This window comes from Myotis myotis, unplaced genomic scaffold (genome assembly GCF_014108235.1).
Source record: "Myotis myotis isolate mMyoMyo1 unplaced genomic scaffold, mMyoMyo1.p scaffold_m19_p_14, whole genome shotgun sequence".
In the NCBI taxonomy this organism is placed as follows: domain Eukaryota; kingdom Metazoa; phylum Chordata; class Mammalia; order Chiroptera; family Vespertilionidae; genus Myotis; species Myotis myotis.
In genome coordinates this window covers 30,323,686-30,349,822 of record NW_023416318.1, presented here as the reverse complement: position 1 = coordinate 30,349,822, position 26,137 = coordinate 30,323,686, and the positions used below count along the sequence as shown (strand labels likewise).

At 56.2% G+C, this 26,137-nt stretch overlaps 1 protein-coding gene across 5 annotated transcripts in view; it reads left to right on the top strand.

Annotated features, from left to right (window-relative positions):
• TTC7A (tetratricopeptide repeat domain 7A) overlaps positions 1 to 26,137 on the top strand; it is a 106,574-nt gene that overhangs the window by 69,151 nt on the left and 11,286 nt on the right. For 2 of the 5 annotated variants that reach the window (XM_036334653.1, XM_036334657.1), the window contains 4 exons: positions 11,907 to 12,023; positions 15,183 to 15,280; positions 17,099 to 17,233; positions 24,335 to 24,537. In XM_036334653.1, coding sequence (XP_036190546.1) covers positions 11,907 to 12,023; positions 15,183 to 15,280; positions 17,099 to 17,233; positions 24,335 to 24,537 — 553 coding nt within the window. Of the gene's footprint in view, positions 1 to 11,906; positions 12,024 to 15,182; positions 15,281 to 16,391; positions 16,483 to 17,098; positions 17,234 to 24,334; positions 24,538 to 26,137 lie in introns of those variants that run through there. The other 3 variants (XM_036334655.1, XM_036334656.1, XM_036334654.1) reach the window with 3 other exon arrangements.

Genomic DNA, 26,137 nt, shown 5'->3' with positions numbered 1-26,137 from the left:
CCCAGTCCTCCCTCCCTTATTTGCAGTAGGTGCACTGTCCACCCACCCCTTTCCTCCAACCTCAGGTGCCCAGTTCTTCCCCAGGATGCTTCACTCACTGAGTGTCTTCCTGGGTAGGTGGGGGAGGTGGTCCTTGCTGTGAAGTTGGCGGCTCCCCTGGGAGGCCCATGGGTGGACTTCTGGGCCTCCATGAACACCTGGACCTGCACTCTAAGGTTTGCACTTGCATGCATCCAGGGACATGGCTTTCCTCAGACCCTCAGAGGGACCCTAAACCCAAAAAAGGTGAGAAGTCTCAATGCAGACTGTGCTGTGATCACTTTGTAGGGTAACTGTGCCCCACTTTGTCAGCTGTGTCCCTGCTTCTGCAGGCAGGAGCCTTCTTAAGGGACAGCCTCCCAACAGAGCTCCCCCATCCAGACACCACAGGGCCACTCCTGGGGCCTCAGGGGCTGGGGCCGTGGGGCCAGCAGCAGGGGGACCGCTTTGAGGTCTGAGCCAAGAAGGAAAGTGAGTCTCAGCCCGGAGGCCTCCTTAGGGTCTTCTGTTCCTTTATCACTGCAGAGAGGCCCACCGGGGAGCTTTTGGGGGCCAGAGCATCCCATCCCTGTGATGTCTGCACACGGGTCATGGGGTGGAGAAGCAGCGACAGGTTCTTGTCTCTGAGCCACCCTGAGCCCCTCACCTCCATGACCAGCTCGATCTGAGCCAGCCCTAAAAGGCTGAGAGAGTAACTGGAGGTAATATGGGAGCTCTGACCGCCGGAACTGTGAGGGGACAATCCCTGTTCCTTAGGCAGGAAAAATAAATCCATCTTTTAAAAAGGTGGGGTGGAACACCCACCTCCCACACAGCTCTGGAGCGACCATGACTCTGCAGATAAGTCAATACCATTCCCCACAGATGAAACCCCGGAGCACAGAAACCCACGGATTAGCAGGAAATGTCACTGAGTCCATTACCGGTCAGGGATCACTGAAAAATGTCATTGCTCTTCAATGGAAACTGTGTCCTGCTTCTCCAGCTGCTCCCTACATTGGGGACAAGCTGTGTGGGTCTGGCTATTGCCACAGCAGTTAATTAAATGACCGATCCAATAATATCACTGCAGAAAAAAAAAAATCAAACCCACTGACGTCAGCCCAACCAGGTCTGTATACTCGGGGGGGTCTGTCTGCCACTGAGCTCCTCCCCACCGGCTGCCCAGGTGGCCGAGGCCTTTGGAGGCTGCAGAGCCTGCCTTCGTGAAGAAAGAGGTGGGCCAGGCCAATGTCAGGCGTGGAGGAAGCATGGCACAGGGGAGGGTGTCGCTGCGTACAGTGGACCCCTTTCCACATGGGCTATCCCCTTGTGAGGCATGCCTGCCTCTTAACCTGTCCCCTCCAGCAGCATGCCCCTGCTTCCCATGCCTTCGTTCCTCATCTGCCAAAGATGAGGCAGGATAGATGATGGCATCTATCCTGCCTCCTCTGCTCCCAAGGTCTGTGGTGAGACTCGGACAAGAAAAGGTCTTGGGGTCGGTGTACAACCCTGTTGAGAGACAGCAGTGTGGAGGGGTCTGGGAGTCGGCCCACTACCGTGTAAGACAGCAGCAGGTGGGCAGTGCACGCGGACCAGGCGCTGGAGGAGGGAGCCCTGTGTGTGAGGGAGGGCAGGCGCACTCGGTGAAAGGTGTTTAAGCTTTTCAGCGGCACAAGTGGCCACTCTTCCTGCAGGCAGTCTCAAGACTCCTGGAGAAAAACCCAGCTTTCGTGGAGTTGAACTTTCGAAAATCCTCCTGAATTCAGGGATTAGAAAGCAACGCAAAGAAGCCTGTTAATTTCCGGGCTACGGGATGACCTTTAGTTAATGGAGCTTGGGTTTAAAAAGGCAGGAACGTGATGAGGCAGAGACTGCCGGCCGGCCGCAGGGACAGTGTGAACCTGGCACGGCGGGAACGAGACACTCAGCAGCTTCCTGAAATCCTGAGGGCTTCCGACTAAGCCCTGGACACATGTGCTGGCCAGGCCGGTGCTGGTTGGACTGCAGGGGCCTCATGGGGGCAGCAGCCACCCTGGTTGGGCCTGGTTCCCAGCCAGGCCGGCAGGGGAATGTGAAAGGGCCCAGGCCAACTTGGAGATGCCTTTGCTAGTCTTTTCTCCTGGTCCTGGGTGTGGGAGGCAGCTGGGAGGCCCTGAGAGGAGGGACGGGGATATGGGGTCAAAGGGAACAGGCCCTGATAAGCGTGGTGGTTCCTGAAGCCCAGGGCTCCTTGGGGCTCTGTGGTTTTAGGTAACAGATTCCTTGTGCTTTAGTCAGGCTGCTTGTAGTGAAAGTCGCCATGGTAACCAAACAACATTCCTGGGCTAATGATGGGAGCTTTCCAATAACCAGCCAGTCAGTCACTGCCCCCACCCCAGGCCTGGCAGCCTGCCAGGCGGGTTTTGAAAGCCCAGGCCATAGGGCTGGAGGCAGAGGAGCCAACTGGCTTGCCCTGCCCAACTCCTCAACACCAAGCCTGCCTCCTCCCACCCCTGTGGATCAGGGTAGGCCCTCCTGGGAGTTTCTGCCCAGCCACCTCAGGTTCAGGGGGACTTGAAAGGCCCTGGGGGAAGGTATGTCAGAGCCCCAGGGGCACTCCCCAGCCCAGGAACAATGTGGCCCTCTGGACAAGCTGGAGCTCGCACGTAAACAAATGGAACCATCAAAGCCCTCTCCCCAGAGAAACCTAAGCTGTTTTGGAAAATGTTTGAGCTGATAACTAGGCGTTGGCTGCGGCCAGACCTCAGCCTTATCCGGTAAAGGCTAACATCGGCCCCAGGGGCACCTCTCTGATCTACCTGGCCTGCCTCAGCTTTTTCTCGAGTGACATGTGACATGTTTGTAGTGGTGCATTCCCAGGGCAGATCAGGGTCCTGTTAACATTTCTGACTTAAACCCAGTGTGTTTATTGGATGGATCCTCTTAGGGACTTGCAGTAGATCAAAGGGACACTTGAAATACCAGCCTTCCCGTGAGAAGGCTGGAATCGGAGGTATGAGCACAAACCTACTTTATCACTTTGCCGCATTCATTAAACATGTTTGGCTGCTGCCGCCCCGCTGAGGACAAGAGCCATGGCTTACACCTGCGGGCCATGTGGTCGCGGGGTGTTAAGCCAGGCATAATCACTGGCACTGGGCTCTCGTCCCCAAAGGTCAGTTCCTCCTCGCTAAGCTGGTTTGACATTCAGCGTTTCCCTCCGCTGGCTGTTCCCTGGCTGCTCCCTGCAGCCGCCTGTGATGTCACTCTGTGTGACACAGCAGTCACATTGGCCTCGGTCTCTCCCCAGAGGGGGCTGCTCACACTCAGACTAGGAGGGCAGACGAACTTTTGTTTTTTTGTTTGTGGAAAAGAGGAAGGAAAGGAAAGAGGTATTTGCTGATTTTTCCAAAAGGTTCCTTCTTTTGTTCTGAAGTGGCTTTCACTTTGCTTCCTGACTCCTCCATCTAACTCTGTGCTGAGGCAGGCACCGGGGCCCAGGGCGCACCATTCTCTAGCAGGAGGGGCCCAGCCCGCAGAAGAGAGGGCAAGGGGCACTCATGCCCATAGAGCGGGGTTGCCTTCCCCTTTGCCGGGGGTGGTCTTCAGGTCCCAAGGGTCTGCTCGCTGGGCAGAGATCATAAACCAGGACCAAGGTGTTTGCTTCTTGGTGTCTTATCCTGGCTGGGAGCCTAGCTTCGTTCTACCTGAGGACCTTCCTTCTGGAAGTTCCTCCACCCCCGAATGGTTGTGGAATGGCTCTGGGTGATGTGTCCATATCCTCCAAGATCGTGAATTCGTGTTTGGAGAGTCATCTGGAGGTGACTGCAGGTGGCTTGCAGCTGGGAGCAGTGGGCCTGGAGGCCATCAGTCAGCGGGTGAGGAGGTCTTGCCGTACAGCCAGCCACATGGCGTGCACGGGGAGGGCGGTCCTCCAGGTGAGCAGGGCTGGGAAGTCAGGGGAGGCTAACTCCAGAAAGCAGAGCTTGCAGGCTGCTGGTTTTTTAAGCTCAGATCACAGAGAATGAATTTATCAGGAGAGAGGTCAGCGTGGGCCTTAAACATTAGGGGACGTGGGTCAGTGTCACCATTGGTTTTTAGGGCTAAGAAGAGCTGCCATCGGGGTCACGTTGGGGTTCGTCCATGGGAAGGTAATAAAGCTGGGCCTGGCTATGGCCTTCTCCCTCTCCTGTTGGAACTTTAAAATGATATCCTCAGAGAGCACCGGGTGAGATTTTAATCAGTTAAGTGCCCTGGTGGAGTCTGTCCTGGAGGCATGACAGAGGCGTCTGGGAGACCCGTGTCCCTCAGTGACCCCTGTATTTCTGGGCCGCTCTGTGACTGCCTGGTGATCACAGCCTGAATGGGGCAGGGGGTGAGGGGGCGATTGGCTCCTACCCAGAAGGGCTGCTCCCCTTTTCTTCCTGCCCCCATCCTGTCCTGGAGGGAGGGGATCTGTGCCTGGTTGGGCTGGCCCCTCCCACCCCACCTCCAGACCTCCATCCCTGCCGGTCCAGCCCTCTAGGTGCCCTCACTTTGCTTCCGAATCCTGCCCATCCTCAGAGGCTCCCCTCACTCCACTGGGCCTGGAAGCCCCTGCATGTTCCTCAAGCTGACCCACTCAAACCAGTGCTTGCTCTTTTCTTCTGCTTGGTTTCCTGGTTGCCCGGATGTGTTGTTTGAGCTTCCCCGGAGCTTGGAAGCACCTCTGGGGCAGAAACTGTGACCTGTCCCCTGCCCCCTCCTGTCCTCCTGGAGGGAGCCCACAGCTGGGCCCAGCACCAAGGAGACCCTCCCGTGGGTGGGCCATGAGAGGGCGGAAGGGAACACAGGGGACGTTGGCATCCTACAGTCCTCCAGCGTGCGCACACCCCTTCCCCTGTTTGGTTGTTGTTTTGATTTACTTATTTTAATTTATATAAACCTCCTACTTTAAAGGTGAAACTAATGGGAAAGTTGGATGATATCTCAAGGTCAGGTAACTGCTGATGGCAGAGCAGGAGCCAGAACCCACAGCAGCTGATGCGCTGAACAACCCTGGGGAGCTTGAACCCACAAGCTTCAGTAACAATAAAGCAGCGGTTCGCCCAGTGCCTGCTCTGAGCACTTCACCTGCATTTACTCACTGAGGCCCCTCAGCAGCCCTAGGAACTATAGGAACTGCCATTGTTCCCACTTGACAGATCAGGAAACGGAGGCACGGATGTAAATAGTAAGAACAGGGCAAGCGTGGGCTGGGCCCTTTGTGCTGTGCCAACCCTGCATTATTTCCAACCCCCAGGGCATGTGGCTATTGTCATTCCCATTTCATTGATACAAAACAGAGGCTCCGAGTAGTTATATGACTTGTCTGGGATCACATGGCTAGAAGGAGGGAAGCTGGGATTGAACTTGGGTTATCAAACGTGGACCCTGCTTTTCACCACCACTGAGCCAGACCTGGGGCAGCCGGTAGGGGCCCGTTCACTGTGAACCCTGTGCTGTGTGCAGGCTTTGGCCTCCCGGCCGAGGAGTAAGACTTTCCAGAGGCGTGGCTGCCTGACTCAGAGAATAGCCTGCTTTTTCACTCAATTATGTGTTTTCTATAAAAATAGAACACTTCATTAAAACAGCACAGTGCAACCATCAGCTGGAATTACTAATTACTGTCCCTTAAAGAGATAATGCCCCCTTTTGTGCATTCGCCACACCTGCCGCCACCCCTTCCCCCAGTGTGGAGGGCTCCCCTGACGGCCAGGAGCCAGAGGGATCGGACAGAACTACCCACGTCCCAGCAAATGGACGAATGTGCCGGTGGGGCCAAGAAGAATGGAGAGTTCCACGGGGTGCCCTGCAGCTGCACCTCCTTGGGCTGGTCTGACCCTGGGAATGCCCACAGCTCTCCAGTGAGTCTCCATTGAGTGACATTAGGTCAGGTATTGAGGGTACAAAGATAAGAAAGACATGGTCCCTGCCAGAGCGCGGGTCTGGCATGGAAGACTGGTAATGAGTGAGCCATCTGGGGGAGGGAGGTGACAGCTGACCTTTCCCAGGGGTGACTGTGCACCGGAACTGCCTTGATAAGTTCTATTGCCCGTAGGCCCCCAACAGCCCTGCTGGGTGGGGCCATTACTGCCCCTGCTTTACACAGCAGGTAGAGCTCAGAGCGGTGAAGGCACTTGCTAGGAGGCTGCAGAGCCTGGCAGTGTCTGATGCCAGAGGCCATGTTTCTGCACAATGTCCTCCCTTTGACAGGGAGTGACCCAGGGGCCACAGGTGGCTCCCATGGGTGCCAGCAGTTACTATGCTCAAGTGTTTATTTTGCATGCGGAGTAGTTTCATAGGGAGCTGCTCTCAGGAACATGAAGGGAAAAATGTGGACCCACTGTACCTGCCGCCCACACAGCCCAGGCCCTTCCCTGCAGCCAGCTCTCCTCTGCCAGTTCCCTCCTGCCACCAAGAGTGGGGGGGCAGGGGTGAGCAGCCAGGGAGGGAACCCTGCAGAACGATGGAGGCTCCTGGAAAGGGGGAAGCAGACGAGATGATCTCTGACCCCAAAGCAGTGCGTGCTTAGCCAGAGCCATTCTCCTATTCACAAAGCAGTTCTTTTTAAAAAGAGATGTTGGAAAGGCTCATGCTCCCCAGTCCTGAGGAGACTCCCCTAAGATACTTCCTCTTTGCAGCAGTGGAAAGAGAGGATTTGTCTTTGCCTCGAATGGAACGGCTCTGAGTCCCAATCCTTTTGACATAATTAGCAGGCCCATCCTGATCCTGCCCCAGGAGTGAGGCCAGGCAGGGCCCAGGGAGGGCGGGGAGGAAGAGGAGGCGGATGCCAGGCCTACCGAGCATTCCCCTGGGAGCCTCCATCATCCACCCTGGCCAGAGCGATGGGGAAGATTGGCAAAGCTGGTGACCCGTGGTGACATCCAGAGACACTGACCTCACTGGACTCTGTCTTCCCCCACAGGACGGGGTTGGCCCAGACACAGACAGACTCTACAGGACTGGACTGGGAAGGTGATTCCGGGGGTGGCAGGTCCCCGCTGACCAGAACGCAGTGGTAGATGAAGTGGCTGAGGGAGCGGAGGCCGAGGTGCCCGCTGGCTGCCGAGACTTTGGTGGCATTCTCAGGAAGGGCATCAGCTCTCGGAAAGTGAGCTTGTGGCTGCACTTGACCTCCCTGCTGGACCAGGGCGCACAAGCTGCGTCCATTGGATGGGGCTGTGGAGAGTGCCGGGACCCAGGACTCTCCCCCCCTGCGGCAGCAGCCTCGCCTTGGGTGGGACAGAGCCTGGCGTGTTTACCTGACCCTTGCTCTTTGCCCTTCTCCGGAGAGAACACGCACTTTCACATCTGCCTTCAGATGCAATGGCGTGGCGGGGGCGTGCGGCCTTAAAAGGCCTCAGTGTTTATTCCACACGGGCTTCTACAGCTTAAAAACAGGAAAGTGCTTGCAGGAGGGTCACAGCTGAGGCTACTGTGGGTCTGTCCACCCTCCATCCTCTTCCTTTCTCGTACGGGTCTGGGTCCCAGGAGACACGAGGGGGACCACCCGTCTTGCCGAACAGGCCATGAGCGTGGGGGCTCTCTGCGAGCGTGGGGGCTTCCTGCCTGGAAGCTGCTTGCCCGAGTCCGCCAGGTCTGCAGGGTCACCGCGGGAGTCCCTTCCCTGAGCCTGAATGCAGCTTCGGGTTCTCGGCTGTGGGCTCCCTGAGCAGACGGGGCAGGAGGCCTCGCTCCTGCTTCACAGGTCTGGAACCTGTGACCTGCCCAGCTGTGCCGCCCCGGAGCTGGGACTTTGGCTTGGGTTTCTCACTCCGGGGCCAGTGTCTGTCCACGCTGAGCGAAGTCACAGTGCAGGGCCTGAGGACAGCCACGTGGCCATTCCTGCCCCGGAGTGGCTGTTGTCAGGGTGCGAGCAGGCTGCTAGGTGCCAGCATTCCAGGCCTTCCTGTCTCAGACTCTTCCCAGTGGTTCTGTTGGCTCTGCCTGGGTGACTGTCCCCTGGGATGAAGACCCCCCAGTCACAGGGAGCCAGGCATCTTCACGGTGTGTCCAGAATGCCCTGTTCCTCCCCAGGCCCTGGGCAGCTTTGCTTCTGGACAACTTAAAATGGACTCGGCCCGCGCGCTGCTTGCTGGCTGCGTGAGCCAAGCTCACCGAAGGCAGGAAGCAGCACGTGATCTGATCCCTCTCCTGCCTTCCTAGCCAGGACCCAGCACCAGGAAATAGGATCTGAAATCAACTCTGATTTAACAGGATTGTGAGGCCGGATGGTTTAGCAACACACAGAACAAAGCAGAACTATGTGCTCAGCGCTGGGTCGGGCACTGGGGGAGCTAGGACGACACTGGTGTGGAGGGAGGCAGGGCCCTGTCCTTCTGGTGGGGGATTAAATAATCCCCCACGGGGTGTTAGGGAAATGCTGCAGGGCTGGTCTGCCCAATTTTACCACCTGTAGGCAAGATTGGCCACATACTTGTCTGAATTTAAAAATGTCTGATATATATATAATGTGACTAAGTGCTAACTGCAGACTCTCCAGAACATTCAGAGAAGGGCAGGGTGGTCATACTGGGACTTCTCGGAGGAGGAGGACTTGGAGCCACTGGATTAAAATAGTGGGCTTTTTAAAATCCTCAGAATCCTTTCTTCAAATGACAGTTTAGGATCATTCAGGATATAGGACATGTGTACCAGGGGCTGGGCTGGGCTGGGCTGGGCAGCCGGGCTTGCCCCTCGTACCCCCCCACTGCTCGCATCTCCCATGGCCCACCCAGGAAGCACGGCGCTCTCATGCGGCTGTGGCCCATCGTGTGGGCCCAAGAGCGTCTCCCACCAGCCTGGGTGGCCACCAGCCTCCTCAGGCCGCTGTTTGAAGAATCGATCCACCCACCCTGGCAGATGGGATGGAGGGGTAGTCCTGAGCTCTGGCAGGCCTGAGGTCTGATGGTCTTAATCAGGAGAGCAGCATTGTTGCTCCTTCAGAGGGAGCAGAACTGTTTGCTGGTCGCTGTTGCAAGAAGGTGAGAAGGTGGGAAGTGTGCAGATGAGCATATCCTGACGCAATGAAGTCTGTCCTGGAGGGGTGTGTGTAAAGCCCCCTTGGGAACACAGTCAGAGGGTGACATCTGCCTAGGATTGGCCAGATGTTGGAGGGGGAAGGGTGAGTCCCAGCAGCCTGTCCTGCAGTTCAGGGAGCTGCTACTGTGCATCTGAGCAGCGCACGGCCCCCAGGCCATGCGGAGGGGTGACCGGAGTGAAAGGTGGCACACGGGCATTTGCAGATGTCATAGATACTCGGGACAAGCTTGCTGTTGAGGAAGGTCTCACTGGCCGTGCTGAAGGCGATGCCAAGGAAACCTCAGGAGCTCATCTGGAGCCTCCCAGGATCTCGGCGTGAAAGGCCTGAGCAGTCCAGAAAGGATGTGCTTGGGCTGAGAAATTCTGCTCTGGGTCACTCATGCTGATGGAATGTCAGCGGCCTGTGTTGGTAGCAGTCCCTGTCACGCCAGCTCATTTCTGTTCCAGGCCCGTGATTGGCCAGGTCTGCCATGGCCCCAGCCTGGCTCTCGGGGATGCAGGGAGCAGAAGGGGCAGGCACCCTAGCAGAGAGGAGATGCTGAAGAGGGGGCCGGCATGTTGGGGGAGACTGGGTGTTAGGGGAATGCTGCAGGGCTGGTCTGCCCAGAAGCTGTCCGTGACCCTCCCATCCCAGACCTGCCCTGGGGACTCTGCTGCCTCAGGGGAGGGGCAGCCTTGGCATGGACTTGAGCCTGGTAGTTTCCTCCTGCCCCAGGGCGGGTTTTCACTCCTCACCCACACCTACAGCTCCAGCCACTGCCCCGGCCATGCTTCTCCTCTGTCCCCCGCTCCTAACCTTCTCCCATCTCACCCTCCTGTTTATCAAATACCAGCAAGAACCCTTCTCTGTTTTTACCTGGCACTGAGTCTGATCCAAAAATCCAGCATCTGAGTCTCTGGGCCAGTTGTCGTTTGTAGCACTGCTGTTACCTTGCAGGCAGAAACTGTCGCCCACGTCATGTTCCCTAAAGCAGAGGCTCCAGCACCTGTGGAGTGTTGGCCCCTTGGAGATCTGGGAAAGGGGAGCAGGGGTGGGAGGGCCAGTTCTCCCAGCAGCTGCCCACTGGGGGGCTGAGACCACACTGTGGGGTCATGGTTTATGCCCTGGGGACCTTGTAGGTCAGCAGGGCATCCTGAGCGTCTGGGAAGGCTCCCTGAGGGAGGTGAGGTTTAAAGTCCATCATGGGGAATGGGTGGAAATGGAGAGGAGAGGCCATGTGGAGGTGGGGATGGTACCCTATGCACAGGGTACAAAAGGCATGTTTGAGGAAACGTGAGAAGGAAAAATATGCTTGCCCAGACCCCAAAACCCCTCCTCTAAAAAGAGGACTGGGGCACATTCCGCCCTCTTCATTCTCTACCAACAAGTCGCAATCTAAGAAAAACAAGGTATGAGGAGAAAGGATCAAAGTGAGGCGATCAAAGTCCTTTGTGAGCCTGGAGGCACAGGTCTCAGTACTTATGAGAGAGGGGGAAGGTGCGGGAGGAGGCCCTGAGTGAGGGCGGTCCAAGGGGAATGTTCCCAGATGCACACCTGGCCTCCCTGTCCAGGGCCAGCCCCTGCTGCACCCTTAGGTCACAGGGATGCTCCCTCCCTAGATGCAGGACTGGGCCTCCATGAGGGCCTGTGTGCCCACCTCAGATGGACTGGCAGAACCACCCAGCAGCAGTCAAGTTCAGGGCCCAGCAGCCATTCTGGGAATAAAAGGGTCTTGTTGTTCACTGCCCAGTGAGAAGCAAGAGGCTCGGTCTTGCTTGGGCCTCCGTGGCTCAGCCAGTCTGCTGGTGTGTATCCGTGTTGCGGGCAGTACCCGTGATAAGAGTGCAGTATCTCCATACCCACTGGTAAATAGCCACTTAAACTTCCTAAGTGTCTCCAGCTCTCCCAACAAGCTAAAGTCTAACCCCTGGCACTGCGGGGTGTCCAGACCCCACCCAGGCCTGGCGGGGCAGTCGTCCAAAGGTCTCTGCCATGTCTTGGGCAGAGGGAGGTAGCCCCCTGCCCCTCCTGTAGAACCAGTTCTTTCCCTCTCTTCCAAGCCCCTCCGAGGGTCACATCCCCACACCATTCTTCCATCAGAGGACTTCTGGTTTTCAGGTCGAAAGTGATTCTGTGTTGGCTCTCTCCCTTTGCACAGTAACTGTGTTCCTGAATGGTGACTGAACAGGGCCTCTTGTAGCTTTAATCCTATTGACTATATAAGGGGACCAGGCTATTTTAGGAAACTCAATGAAGACTTCTTTGATCAAATCAAACATGGGTATCCTCATGTATCCTGGATCAGGAAACAAAGTCTGTAATTCAGTTGAGATGCTAATTGAGCAGCTGTTGTGTGCTGGCAAGGTAGAAAGCAGGACCCGGCCCTTTCGTGACCTTTTTACCTGGCTGAGCCTCTTCCTTTGACTCGGAGTTGCTTCCTGAGTCTGCCTCTTATACAAGGCCCCGTTGTGGGCCTGTTCGACTTGTCAGATAAAGATAGCCACGTGGCCAGTGAGGATGTGCAAACAAAACAAGACTAGTCACCACGCTTGACAGTGTTTCGGAGGGTGGGGCAAGATAGGCTATGATCGGGGGACACGTGGATGAGCAGTGTGGATGCTGACAAATGCAGAAGAGCGCTTTGTGCATTGGCTCAGACTATGGAGATTCTGAGGCACGGAGAGAGCGAGTGACCCAGGGGTGTAGCCGAGGCCACCACGTTCGTGGTCGTTCTGCCTGCTGTGGGCTGGGGGCTGCTCTGGTAGAGCTGAGCCCCCTTAGGGTCCCACCCTGGGAGGGAAGGGAGCCTCCTGGGGCGGGTGCTGACTGCCGCTCTCTTTCTCCCCCCCCCCCCCCCCCCCAGCCTGCTGTTCACCAAGGTGAAGCTGGAGCAGGTACTGAAAGGCCCAGAGGAAGCCCTCGTGACCTGCAGACAAATGCTGCGACTGTGGCAGGCCCTGTACAACTTCTCCCAGCTGGGGTGAGTGGCTGTCATTGTCCCTCGGGTTTGCCAGAGTTGACAGGCAGTGGTTGCCAGGGCAACCACCCACTGCAGAGTGGCCACATGCCAGGTGGATGGGGGCTGATGAGAATGTTTGAATGAGAGTGTGGGACTTGCTGCTCCTGGGGCCTTTCACATCCCTGGTCTAATTTTAACCTTGTGACAATCCTCTGCGAAGCACATAAAGAACCTGTTTAGGAGACTGACGTTTAGAGGGGTAAGAAGAAAGAGAAATCATTATTGAGCATCTGGGCTGGGTCCTGGGCTTACTGCTCCATCTTCCACATCAGCTGTTTATAGCTTAGACATTACTGGATTTTATTCTCATCCCAGAGGGGAAACTGAGACTCAGGGACCTGAGCCACTTGCCTGGTAGATGGTAGTGCTGTGGCTTGAACCTGAGTCTCCTGAGCCACAGCCTATGAAGCCTGACACTTGTTTCCTGGTTCTATTTGAAAGCCAGAAGAAGAGGAAGCAGAATTCTGGACGACCCCCGTACCCCGCTACTCCCCCCCCCCCCCCCCCCCCCCCGCACACACACACACTTACCCACTATCTCTACTCATCCTGTCTCCACAGCCTGGGCTCTGGGTTTTTCCTGGGCCAGAGCAGGGTACTCTTGTCCAGGCTGAACCTGCAGAACGTCTTTGTTCAAACCCACTGGGATGTTGGAGTTCAACCTGCGGGCCCACAGTGGGAAAGTGCGTCATGCAGGGCAGTGCACTGCCTCTTCCTGGTCCTGTGGACCCCACCCCTTCCCCTTCTCTGGGACTGCTGGCTCTGTCCTCTCCCAGGGCCTCAGGGGAACCCAACCCTAGAGGATGTGTTTGGCTTGCACAGTCCCCAGAGGCAGGTCGCTAGCGGTGGAATTTTCAGAGGAGGTCCCAGGGTAATCCCATGGAGTAAAACCCTTGGGCAGGGTGGGGTCAGTCTTCTCCTTGCAGCCTTTGGGTCTGGAAAATTCCAGAGCAGAGCAGGACCAATGGGTGGAAGCTTCCAGAAGAAGGCTCTGGGGTGAGGGACTTTCCAGAAAGGAAATGGGGAGCTACCTGGATGATGTGAGGTGAGGGCCAGACTCTAGTGTTCAGATACACCTCACTCTGCAACTTACTGGCTGTGGCCACTTGGCAGGTGCACAACCTGACTCCCACCACCCCTGGTGCTGGCAGATGGCTGGTTGTCTGCTCATCAGGCCTCTTGGCACCACAGCCTTGTCTCCAGGCCCAGCCTGTGCTCCCCCACCCCAGGCTGAAGGACCATGAGATTGCGGGGTCAGTGGGGCTTGCCTTGGGGTTTTTTCAAGCCACTGCTGATACTCATCTGCTCTCTGGTGAGCCTGATAGAGCTCCTTCCCTGGGCCCCCTTTCTGGGGAACTTCAGGGTGGGGTAGGGCTCAGCCAGGCTGCTACCTGGAGACAAATGGTTGGGACCAGAGGCCTGGATCCAATACCCTCCAGGCTTTCCCAAGAACAGGAAACATTCTTTCTCGACCTGGAGCCACAGCGCAGAAACTGAGGCTTGTGAAATCCAGTTGGGGCAAGTAGGGATCAAGGCCAGAATCCACAGCCTGAGGGTCTGGCCTACCCTGTCCCACCTCCTGCTTTGCCCCCGCATGTCCACACTGCCCCTCAGACCCCGCTCAGATGCCCCTCCTCAGGGTGCCTCCAGTCACCCTGCCTCATCCTCCCCGCTCAGTCCTCTCCATCTGGGTCGTGCTGATTGCTCAACCTTGACTTTCTCTTCTCCCCATCCAGCTGCCAGATTCTTTAGGGCAGGAGCAAAGCTGTATATTGGCCTAGAACCAAGTGGCAAAAGGTCCCCGAGATGGGCTGTTTCTGGAGCTGTAGGAGAGGCCCCCTCAGAGGCTGGGAGGGCAGGTGGGCGAGAAGCTGTATTGTGGATCTGCTCCACGTCAGCGGGTGCTGGGCACCTGCCTATATCATATGCTTCTGACAACAGCCTTGTGAGATCGACATTCTCACACTCATTTCAAGACAAGACAACTCACCGTGAGAACTCACCTTGAAAGGTGGCTTTGCCGAGGGTCACACAGCCAAGAAGCGGTGGCCCTGTGGTTTTAACCCAGTGTCTCTGGCACCACACTCGGTGCCTCCTGGGAAAGGGAAGAGGGTGGGAGAGGACAGGAGCCAGCCCTGATGCACTGTGCTTTTGTGGGTGGTTTCTTGGCACCACAGCCCGCAATGATGGCTGTGCAGCCACAGGCCCACGTTTAGGCCGCTGTGAGTCTGCGTTAGGATGGCGAGGGTGCCCCAGGCTCTGGCATTCTTTGTGGGACCATCATCCTGGCACCCCTCCCAAGGGGAGAAGCATCCGGGCTGTGCCTGCCTTCTCTCTCACCCCTTCCACCCCGGTCCTCCTCAGCTTCCCCAGTCAGAGGTTCAAGGGCCACGGGCATCCCTGGCAGTGGGCAGGGAGAGCTGAAGGGCACAGCAGGCTGTGCTGCCTTTCTGAGGCGGGCAGGGGCTTCCCCCGCCTCCCACTCTGAGAAAAGAGGAACTTCCTAGCAGCGTGGGAGCTGCAGAGACCTGGGGAATGGGGGTAGGGGAGGGGACTAGGTCACCATGCTTGTTTACCTGCCATGCCAGGGGCCCCCTTTGGCTCTTCTGAGGCCACCCTGGAAGCCAAGGTAAGGTGCCTGAGGCAGAGTGGCATCTGGGCCTTCCTTCCTGGGCGGAGATGGGCTGGTGGCCCTTGAGAACCAGGCTTTCCTTGGAAGCCAGTCCTCAGCACCTGCTCTCGGCCTGGCCCTCAGCTAGACATTGTGAGAGCAACGAAATGTGGAAAGGCCTCCCCATGGCCTGGGAGAGCTTCTGGCCAGAAAGGGAGAGTGTCTGGCCCTCAGCATCTGTGGTGCGGGGAGCCATGCTGACGGAGAACAGGGACGGAAGGCCCTGAGGGGCAGGGGAGCCACGGGAGGCTTTCTAGACCAAGGAGGGGACTGGGGATGGGGGGCTGAGGTGGAGGGAGACGTACAGCGAGAACATTGTTGATGGTCCCGGCATAGGCTCTGTTTGTGGGCCTGAACTCTCAGCCCCAAAGCCGGCCTGGCAGGAGGCTCCCTCGTCCTCCCTGCCAGCCCCCTATGTCACTGGGGCCTGGCCCTCTCTTGCCTTCCAGAGGCCTGGAAAAGGATGGCAGCCTCGGCGAGGGCGTCATGCTGAAGAAGCAGAGTGGCATGCACCTGACTCTGCCGGATGCCCATGACGCAGACTCCGGTAAGAAGGTGCCCGCGGGCAGCTGCCCACATGGGCCCACAGCTCCCTCTCCCAGCCAGAGCACCAGCGGGAGAGTGGCCCCTGCCCAAGGGCCTGTGCTAAGGAGCTGCCATCAGGTCTTTCAGGGCCCATTGTGGCTCTGGGGCAGGATGGCTGCTAGGCCTGGGTGGGAAGTGGACAGCTGAAGTGGGCAAGGGAGAGACCCTACCTCCCGGCTGGAAGCGAAGAGAGAGGGAATATTGGGGTGAATGATAGCTGTGGAGCATAGAGGCTACAGCCTGAGGTCAAGGTCTGCCATCCTAGCGTCCTTAGTAGGAAGGAATGAGCTGGGCTTATATTTACAACTCTAAGCCCAAAGCTGACTTTTAATTGAGGACCTGAATAAAGCAGTGTGCATTCCTCAAAGACACAAGAAGAATTAGTCACAGGAATGAAAGTGTGGGGGAGTCGTACTTAGTGGCCTTGCTCATTTTTTCCACTTCTGTGGACATGAACCAAGTTGCGCCTTCGTTGTAAAGCGACGGCGTTGGTTTCCGGTGCCAAGCCCAGCACCTGACTTGACAGGTGCACCGGAGGAGTGCGGTGCACACGGAGCTGCTGGCTCCCAGGAGAGAACTGTGCAGGAGGGCAGAGCGCCCTTGCAATGAAAGAGGGAGGAGCCACGAACAAATTATTAGGATTCCATGTGCATTCGTCTTACAGACTGAAATCGTCTGTGGTTTGCCCTGAGGTCTTCTGAGTTTATTGGAGCCTTTATTGCCTCTGAGAGAGAGAAAGTGCTTGCATTTCACCTGCATGTGAATTGTAAATGCCAACAGCTCATATACCCTGACCAACCAGTACGTCCCCCACCCGGGACCCAGAGCTGCCACAAGAAGGGCTTCTCCAGAGGGCACGGGGTCTGACCTGAGCTGATACCCCAGGGTCCTTCACAGCATAACCTCATTTTTGTGTAGGAAGCAATAATATGCTCTTGTGAAAACAGCAAAAATAGCAAAAGGAAGAAAAATCACCAGTAATTTTTCCACCCAGTCCTTAATAAAGTTCTTAATTCACTTTTTTCTATGCCCATATTTCTTTTTTATAAAAATGTGGTCATTCTTTCTTTCAGCCTGCTTTCTTCACCTAACTGTAGAATCTGGACATCTTTCCACATCGATGTCCATATCTGTGCATTATTATTTGAATGACTGCATAGTCTTGTATGATTACACCGTCAGTTGTTTTTTGTTTGTTTTTTGGGTTGTTTTTGTTGTTATTAATCCTCACCTGATGATATTTTCCCATTGATTTTTTAGAGAGAGTGTGAAGAAGGGGGAGAGAGAGAAACATCAATGTGAGAGAGACACATTGATTGGTTGCCTCCCACATGTGCCCTGACCAGGGACGGAGATTGAGCCTGCAACCAAGGTACATGCCCTTGACCAGAATAGAACCCTGGATCCTTCTATCTCTGGGCCAATGCTCTATCCACTGAGCCAAACCAGCCAGGGCCCTCACTTGTTTTTAATCAGTCCCTGTTGTTGGACATTCTGTCATTTCGGTTAGTGTGATGACAATAGGCAGTAGTAGACAAGCTTGGTTGCCAACGTTTATGATTGTGTTGCTTGGGGATAGACTCCTCGAAGTGGATTCGCCGCCTAATTGCCCCTCTGAAGCTCTTCTCCCCGGCTCTGGGTCAGGGGATGAGGTGGGTGGGCCCTCACTGGTGGCTCTGTGAGCTATTGCCCCTGATTCGGCGGCCCTGTCTCTCTCTGGGGCCTGGGGTGTGTGGCCCTCTGACTCTGCTGCTCAACCCCTTCCCCTCTTGCTCTGCAGGCTCTCGGCGGGCATCGTCCATCGCAGCCTCGCGGCTAGAGGAGGCCATGTCGGAGCTGACCATGCCCAGCTCTGTTTTGAAACAGGGCCCCATGCAGCTGTGGACCACGCTGGAACAGATCTGGCTCCAGGCTGGTGAGTGCCTCCCCACCCCCGCTCCCCCGGGGTGACGCCCACCCACCTCCCGACAAGCTACCAGGCCCTCAGCGGTATCCTGCCCTAGAGAAGGGAATACGGGTGGTAGGGACCCCTGACAAGGCTCACATGGGCCTCCCTCAGGCCTGGCAACCCGGGGCTCTCGTTCCAGCTGTTTTTCCTTGGCTTGGCTCAGGAGAAGTCAATCTGTCTGGTCATGGTTTCCTCTCTGCCAAATGGGGACAGCACCTGCCTATCTGGGAGAGGTTCTCTGGCAGCAAATACAATGGGAGAGGATTGGAGGAAAGGCCACACAGAAGGATAGTTTTAGACTCAACAGCAGGCCCCATCCCTTCTTCCTGCCCAGCTTCTCCTGAGTCAAACTAGTCAGGCTCAGGCCCCCAGAGCTCAGGGAATAGCGAGAGAAGGGGTGAGGTATAGCAGCCCCCAGGAAAGGCGGGTCTGGTGTAAAGTTCATTGAAGGCAGAGGGCTGGTTAGCAATAGGGTTGCCATTTAGGAGACAATCCCCCTTGACAGCTAATCGGCACGATTGCAACCATGGAGTTTGAGGGTCCGTGTTGGGGAGGAAGAGTTGCAAAGAGCTGGGTTCTAATGCCAGCTCAGTCCTGCCTGTCCTGGGTCAGGCAGTTAGCACAGTGTCAGGCACATAGTAGGTGCTCAGGAAATGGTGTCTGACTTCTGTCTCGCCCATGGTGGCTGTGGACCTGGAGGCAGCATCACCACCAACAGTGACCGTCCTTGGTGCTTGACGAAGGAATGCCAAGGAGTGACTCACTGGACTGATGGAAAATTTAACCAGACGGTGCTGTGAAAGGTGGATTAGAGTAAAAAGAGAGAGTCAAGGCCAGAGATGTGCCTGTGATAAAATGGCAGCAGCCACAGAATAGAGAAGAAGGGGATGGAGTCAGTGGAATCCTGAAAATGAGCCAGGCCCACATGCCTCCTTGTCTGAGATCTGCCCAAGTGAAGCTCTGCATCTTTCTCCCCATGACCCTCCTACCTGCCCCCTCTCTACCTGGGAGGTGGTGCCAGTAGCCCCCGAGGGAAGATGGAAAAGAGACCCACAGTAGATAATCAGTTCCTGGGACATGTGGGTTTTGCAAGTTAGACTTAGACTGTGCTTCACTGGGAATCTAAGGTTTCCTGCTGCATGGAGTTCACATATGGACACATTAGTATGCAGGACGCCTCCACTCTCCCCACCGCAGCTTCTGAATCTGGAAAAAAAAAAGTTGGACCAGGATTCACAGAAAGGCTAGACAGGGAAGCATTTTAATAATGCAAGTATTGCCCCAGTTACTATATCAGGGTCCGCCAGGATGCCAGGGATGCGTAGGGGCTGTGCTCCACGGTCAACTACTTGCATTTTAAGTAGGACAAAGAATATTGAAAAACAAAGGGGAATCAGAGACAAGGCCTCCTCTTAGGCAAATATTGCCCTGTTTTCTCCTAAGATACGGAGCCATCAGGGCTCTGGCGGGGTACGCTGGGGGCCTCATCAACTTCAAGGACCGCGTCAGTAACACCGTGACCCATTCCAGGGGCTCTGTGGCCTTTCGTTTTAATGAGGTGTCTTGTTTACAGTCATCAGCAAACGAAAATGTTTTTGCATCTTACAAGCCTGCTTGCATGTCACAGATATGCTCCTTTATGCTAGGGGTGCCAGAATGTTCTGGTAACTCCAAGGAAGGTTAAAAGCGTTCCTGAAGCCTATCATTAAATGTGGGGATATTGCTGTAAACACATGCTCTTCACCAGTTGGCACATTAGCCTTCCTTTCCTGGGCATTATCCTAGACATTCAGCCCACAGCGAACTCTGAGGACAAAATCTGAGTACTCTGAACGCGGTGCCTGCAAGGGTGGGCAGTGTGGCATAGGAGACAGGTCTGGGTATGTGTGACCAATGGGGTGGCTTCCACAGGGTGGACGCTTCACTTTTTCACGCAGCAGCTCAGAGGTGCAGCCTTGTCTGGGATGGCAGCTCTGCTCTCCCTGAGTCACTCTTATTCCGGTGATCCCACATGGCTCGCCACCACATCCACTTTCCAAGGCATAACTGGGAAGAGTGGGAGAAGGGGGCACCCCCTTCCTTAAGGACATATCCTGGAATTTGCACACATCACTTCCCGTTACAACCCCATTGGTCAGAACTTAGTCACATGACCACACTCCTAGCTGCAAAGCACTGTGGGAAATGTCATTATTCATATGCCCCATTAAAAATCAGGGGATCTGTCACTAGAGAAGAAAGGGGGACTAGACTGGTGGACAGCTGCCACAGCCAGAGGGGAAATGAGAACGTGTCCTAGATCTTCCATTCTGCACATGGGAGAATTCTGGAGCCATCTGCATCCCATGAGCCCTCTCCCCTCCCTGGCCACCATCATTGCCAACAAGCATGTGCTGAGCACCTATTGGATGAAGGGCTGCCAAGGGCAGATCACGGCAGTAACGTCTGCCTAACTACTGCCCTTCCCCTCACCTGACCTGAGCTAAGAGTATTGACATCAGCACCACCACCCACCACCTAACGATTCCAGCAGCTGCAGCAATTTCGCAGGAAGGGAAAATATCCCCCTTTATCATTTTGGACTGAGCTAATCTCCCTGGTTTGGTTCAAGATAAACTGCATCCCAGTCTGTGTTGGCAGTAAGTTCCATCATTAACCCCCCGCTTAGGCTGGGAAATGTTGCGTCCTTGATCTCCCTATTCTGATTGTCCTCCCCTCCCCTGCACCCCCGTTTTCCCATTCCAGTCCGATGTGAGAAGGGCCTCCACTTGAGAGGTGAATTTCAGGGATGTGGCCTCTGGCAGCAGGTCTGTGTGAGAATAGAAGCACCAGCCCCATAGATGCTCCAGGATCCTGCGTATCTGGCGGTGCTTTCAGGAGAGCAAGATGGCCCACCTCCCTCTCTCACTACTGCTCAGTCTTGGGAACTAACTGTGCTAGAGAGAGGCCGATGGAGGGAGGGAGAGTTCCATTGCCTGGAGCTCCAGGGGCCCCCAGGTGGCCATTGGCTTTCCCTGGGTTGGGGGAAGTTGGCCCACATCTCAGCTCCCAAATGGCCACTTCACACTGCCTGGGCACTGGTGCCCTAGCTCTTTAGGTGGCCCTGCAGGTGGAAGCTACCCCAGCTGGCAGCTAGGGAACTGGAGTGGGGCAACCAGAGCTGTGTCTAAAGGTCATATTTGTTATAAAAGTATAGTCAAGGAAGGAGCTGTCTTACCCTTGATCCCATCCTCATTGCCACCATCCTCATTTCTCCTGGTGCCTTTCCTTATCTTCCTTCACTCTCCTCTTTTCCCAGCTCCCACCACCCACTCCCTCCTGCCTTCTGCACCTTCTTCCCAAGTCCTCTCTTCCCTTGTTCCGGTTTTTTCTTCTTCCCGCGTCTCTGTCTGTCATTCACTCCTTGCAAGGTCCTGAGTTAGTGAGCAGAGTGCTCTCGGACCCAGAGTCAGGGCCGAGGGGCAGGAAATCGGGGAGCCCAGGCCCCTGCAGTCTTCATTCCCTTGTGGCTGAGGCACATCATGACTGTCTCTAGGTCCTAGGGGCAGAGGGTCTCAGACCAACCCAAAATCCCTTTAGACCTTTGGATCCTCTTATCTCCAGGGCCTTCTCGCCTTCTCTTCCATTCCTCCCTCACCCCCGCCCGCCCCCGCCCCGCCTTTATTCTGGGTGTTGAAAGGTCCTGCATCTGCTCCAAGGGGAAGATGCTTATTGCCTTTAGGGGCAGTTTTGGTGACTCCCCCGGAGTTAAGATGGATTCTTTTTAGGGCCTAACCTTTACTTCTCTCCTGCTTGGGGGGGAGGGGGGGAGGGGAGAGGGGTGGAGGGGAGGGCTCTGTCCTTTCTGAGCTCTCTCAGAGGGTCTCTATCTCGCCTGAGAAGGCCCCTAAAAGGCCTAGGCGAGGTCCCAGGCCTCCCTCACCCAGCTCCTCAGCGCATGACCAGGATGTGCAAATAGTCCATGAAGAGCGAGTCCATCCCCCAGCCTCGGGGGATGAGGCCTCAGCATTGGCAGGAATGGCAGGAAGCCTGAAGCCAGCTCTGGGTGCAGGGTTAGCAGGATGCCTTAGAAAAAATAATAAAAGGGACTGTTGCAAAGCTCCAGGGAACAGATGTTTTCCATTTGGAGTCTGCCAAGAGAAAGCACAGAGGGGGGCGGGTGGAGAGAGATGGAGAGAAGAGGAAGAAAAGCCGAGGCAGACAGGCAAGACAGGAGGTTCAAAAGCAGGCAGAGAGGAAGATGGGAGAAGTGAGAAAAACAGAGTAAGGAGAGAGGAAAGGAACTGAGAGGCTCGGAGAGGGCCCTCTGACACTGAGGGCCCCTGCTTCCTGGGGGGATGACACAACTATGAGAATTCAAGGAAAATTCAGTACCAGTGAGTGCTCATCGGGCTCTGGCCAGGGGAGGCCTGGGTGCATGAGGGCACCTCAGGGCCCTGGCAGCCAGGGCCTGGGGCTAGAGGAACAGGGCAAGGGTGGGCACAGTGCCATGTGACTGCCTATTTGGTAAAACTGCCCAGGGACAGTGGAGGACGAAGGGGTACACTGCAGCCCCCAGACCTGTGAGCCTGTCTGCAGGTCAGAGGCCCCGCCCTGGAGGCTGGGCCTGCCAGGGGCTGTCTGCAAGGCCCTCAGGAGACCTCGCTTCTCTGGCTCTGTTCTGTGTCATCTGGTTTCCTGCCTGACTGGTAATGAAGTCCATTGAAGCAAAGCAGCCCTACCTATTTTCCAGGGCATGCTTTCAGGTGTACGGCCAGCCTGACGAGGCCCAGGGCCCCAAGGAAGAAAGGAGGTGGGGATCCTGTCATTGAAATCTGTTGATGTCAAGACACTGAGGAATCCCCAAGGGAGGGACCAGGGCTAGCCTCCAGAGATGAAGCTCAGGAGACAGGGCGGCAAGTTGTAAACAGCTTAATGAGCCGTGCCAAGACCAGGTGGCCAGGTGGACGGGCCTGGCGGGCCTGCTGGAGCAAGGTCTAGGGGAGCGGGGAGCCAGCCTCAGAGCTGAGCTCCTGGCCAGGGAGGAAGCCACCAGGTGGGCTGGTGCAAGAAGGCCTCCCCACCCCCGGCACTCACACCGCACACTTCCTTCTGCTTCTCCCTCTTTGTGATCCCGGGACTTCTGCCACAGTGGAGCTGGCCCTCCAGGTTAGCACAGCCCCCCTTCTCCTCTCTGCCAGTCCAAGTGCCCATGGGCCTTCAGGCCTTAGCTCAAATGTTGCCACCGCCAGAAGACTCCCCTGACCACACCAGCACAGCGGGCCTGACCCCTTCCGAGGCCCTGGAACACTCAGAGTTGGCACTTGTCACTCCACTGCCCGGACCACTCCAGTGGTTTGGTGGGAGGGCCAGGCACACCGCAGGACGCAACTGTTGCACATTGGACACTTAGCTGGGAAGGCAGCCTGCTCAGAGCTCCAGGCTGCAGCCCCAGAAGGGAACACAGCAGCAGAGCTGAGGCTGAGAGAGCCAAACCCCTGGCCACTGGGGCAGCCCTTCCTGGGCTCACCTCCCCAAGTTTTCTGTCTTGGGAATCTCCAGTTCAGGGAACAAGAACCTGCAGTTCTCTTTCTCTCCTTATCATGGGAGCCTGGCTCCTGTGTTTAATTAATTCTCATTCTCCCAAATTCTCATCTCCACTGAAGAAAGAGTACCTTGCTGAGAAAGCCCCTGTAGGATTTTAGGAAGTGGCAAGCTATATGATTACACAATGAGCCTCGGGCAACATCCTTCCCAAGCACCCAAGTGCTGTGCACTGCAGTCCCGGCCTTGGTTAGGCCTCCTTCCTGCTTCTTGTCGGAGCAGGAAGATGGGGTGCCTGAGCCCGGGTTTTCCGCCTCCTTCTGGGAGCTTCCTTCTGGGAAGTCTGTTATCCAACCCACCCCAGCCCTAAGCTGAACTTGTGTAACCTCAGCCCCAGCCTTTGCTAGGAACAGCCCGGCTCTGCCTCCCTTCTGTGCTCCCATCTGTGCGCTGGCACCAGCCTCAGGAGGGGCAGCCGGGTCCAGGGCTGCATGAGGCCTGGGTGTGCCCAGAGGCCATGCTGCAACCTCAGAGAGCTGTGTTGCTGCAAGCACCTGCTGTGGGTGTGTGCATGCGCAGGAGGTTTTGAAATGTGCATTTATGTGGGCTGGACAGGGATTGAAGAATCGGCCCCATTTTCCACTGATCCAGGGACGAAGGCAAAGTGGTTGTGGGGCAAATTGTGCATGTGTCCTCTTCTCCATGCGGAAGAAAGTCCCCCGGAGGGAGGCCAGGAGCTGCTGGGGGCCCAGCCCTGCCTGGCCCCTGCCCATCGAGGGATGGGGGTGAGGTCCGCCCTCTGTCAGCCTGCTTTGTTAATGTGGGGCTCCTGAGAGCACTGCCTCCCTCCCAGACTTGTGAGGATTAATGAGAGGAGATGCTCACACAGTCGGGCCTTGGCCCACAGTCAGCTCTCAGGCCGTGCCGGCTGCTCGGTAGCTGTCACTCTCCTGAGTGGAGCCCAGCTCTGCCCCTTCACTGGGGCTCCCTGGGCCTCTCTCCTCCTCGCCTGCCCAGCCCATCCTTGGCAGGATCGCTGGACTCTCCCTCGGTGGGCACTGCCAGCCTCCCTCCCAGGAGACTGAGCTGGAGGAGAGCCACCACTTCTGCCTCCACCCCCTACCCCGGACACAATGAGCAAGTGTGAATGGCACTGGAGACAGTCAGTCATCTGAGCATCGCCGAACTCCAGGAGATGCCCCTTGTGCCCCTGTGGGCTCTGAAGTCCAGGGCCCGATGCAAACCCTGGCTCCTAACTTACTCTCCCTGCAGCCTCAGGCGAGTTCCCTGCCCTCTCTGTGCCTCAGCTTCCTCCTCCCTGACGGAGCAATGGAAGGGCCTGCTCTACAGGGCTTTGTGAGCACTGGCTGAGACGGTCTGTGTGGAGCACGGAGCACAGTGCCTGACACAGTGAGCACTCAGAGGGAACCTGTCCTGTGCTGGCTCATGAAGATGGTTCCCATCGCCTAGACCGGTTCCCACAGAGGGGCCACTGCCTCTGACTTTTCCACACTCTCACCTCCCACTGTCCTTCTGGTTTCGCAGCTGAGCTGTTCATGGAGCAGCAGCACCTCAAGGAAGCCGGTTTCTGCATCCAGGAGGCAGCGGGCCTCTTCCCCACCTCGCACTCGGTACTCTACATGCGGGGCCGGCTGGCCGAGATGAAGGGCAGCTTGGAGGAGGCCAAGCAGCTTTACAAGGAGGCGCTCACGGTGAACCCTGATGGCGTGCGCATCATGCACAGCCTGGTGAGTCAGCCCCACACGCCTGCAAAAGGCCTCAGGCCCTCCTCTCCCCTCGCCCCCTCCTTGCCTGCAAGTGCCTCACTGCCACTGTTCCCTGGTGTCTGCGGGGAGGTGGCTTCCTTGCTGCTCTGTTGGGAAAGGCCAAGCTCCTTCCTTCAGGGGCAGGGCATTTCCCTTCGACCAGAGCCTGCCTGAGCGGGTGAAAGAATCTGGGAGGATCGGGTGATATATGTGTGGCTTTTTGCTGTAAGTTTCCATATGGCAGTCTAGCCCCAAGAGGCTTTCACTGTTACACATCAGATCCTTACCCTGGAGACTCTGGATAACAAAATGCTCTTCTCTGGGGGTGTCTTTCGGCCTCCCTGATCACTAGGTTGCCTTCCCCATTTCGGAGGAGGTTCTTGGCAGGATTCAGCAGATGTCCCAGGGTAGGCTGTCATTGAAAATGACCCCTGGGACCCCCAATCTCAGGCCATGGGGCTCAGAACTTGGGTGCCTAAGGCTCAGTGGCCTTCCTGTGGGAGGTTCAGAGACTAGGAGCAGAATGCTGGTGCTCTTGTCCAAGCCTTGCCATCTCTCTGGGTGATCATGGGTAGGGCAGCCACCTTCTCTGTACCTCGTTTTTACTACCTATGCAGTGGGGTTCTCTGACAGATAGTACAGTGGGCCCTAGGTATAACTTTCCCCCCTGCCTTCCTTAGCTGCTTTCAGAGAGCGGGTATCAGGATAAATGAGGTGATCTGAAAGAGTACAGGCCTGCATAGGCACAGTGGTTTTTTAAGTATGATTTAGGAGCCCGCAGTTAGCAACAGAGACTTCCTGTCTCCTTTGAGAGCTCTGAGAACAGCCACGAGAGGCCCACTAGCGTCTGCCGCGTGGAAAACACCGAAGGACCAGGGGAATGACTGCAGGAGGCTGCAGGGCCAGCATCGCCACAAGGTTGATTGTTCGGGAGTAGAAGCTACAGGGAGTTAGATTCCAGCTCAGTGTTAGGAAAAACGGTGTAACTCTTAGAAAAGTCCAAGCACAAACTCAGGAATCATCAGGTGAGGATGTAGCCAAGAGAATAGAAGCATCACATGGGGGTAGGAGCCGGACCAGGTCGTCTTTATAAGGTCCTTTCCAACCCCGAGAGTCCTTGAAAACAGGTCAGAACGGAGATTCCCCACTCAGCTATTATTCCCGCCACCTGATTTCTTAAAGGCTTTTTAGCCGAGGCCCAGGCGAATGTCCATGTCAGTTGAGGAAAGCCTGCACAGCGACATCACTCCCTCGCCCATGTTCCCTCCACATGGCTCCGTGCTGCCTTCCAGTCTGCTCAGCAAATGTTTGTTTTTTGCGAGGCACATCCTCCTTCCTCCCACAGTTCAGACATGAGCTCCTCTGATGAATGCCTCCCCGGAGGTCACATCCAGAAACTTGATTAGGGAGGTGGGAGGGAGGATGTGGGCTATGTCATTAGGCCGGCAGCCAGGCAGAGATGTCTGCTTTCCTCTGTGCTCACGGATATGAGCCTACCGTTCAGATCCTAAAGCCCGACGAAATCCAATAACAAGTACAATTTTGAAGTAACAGTGTACCATTTTTCATTTATGCTTATTAT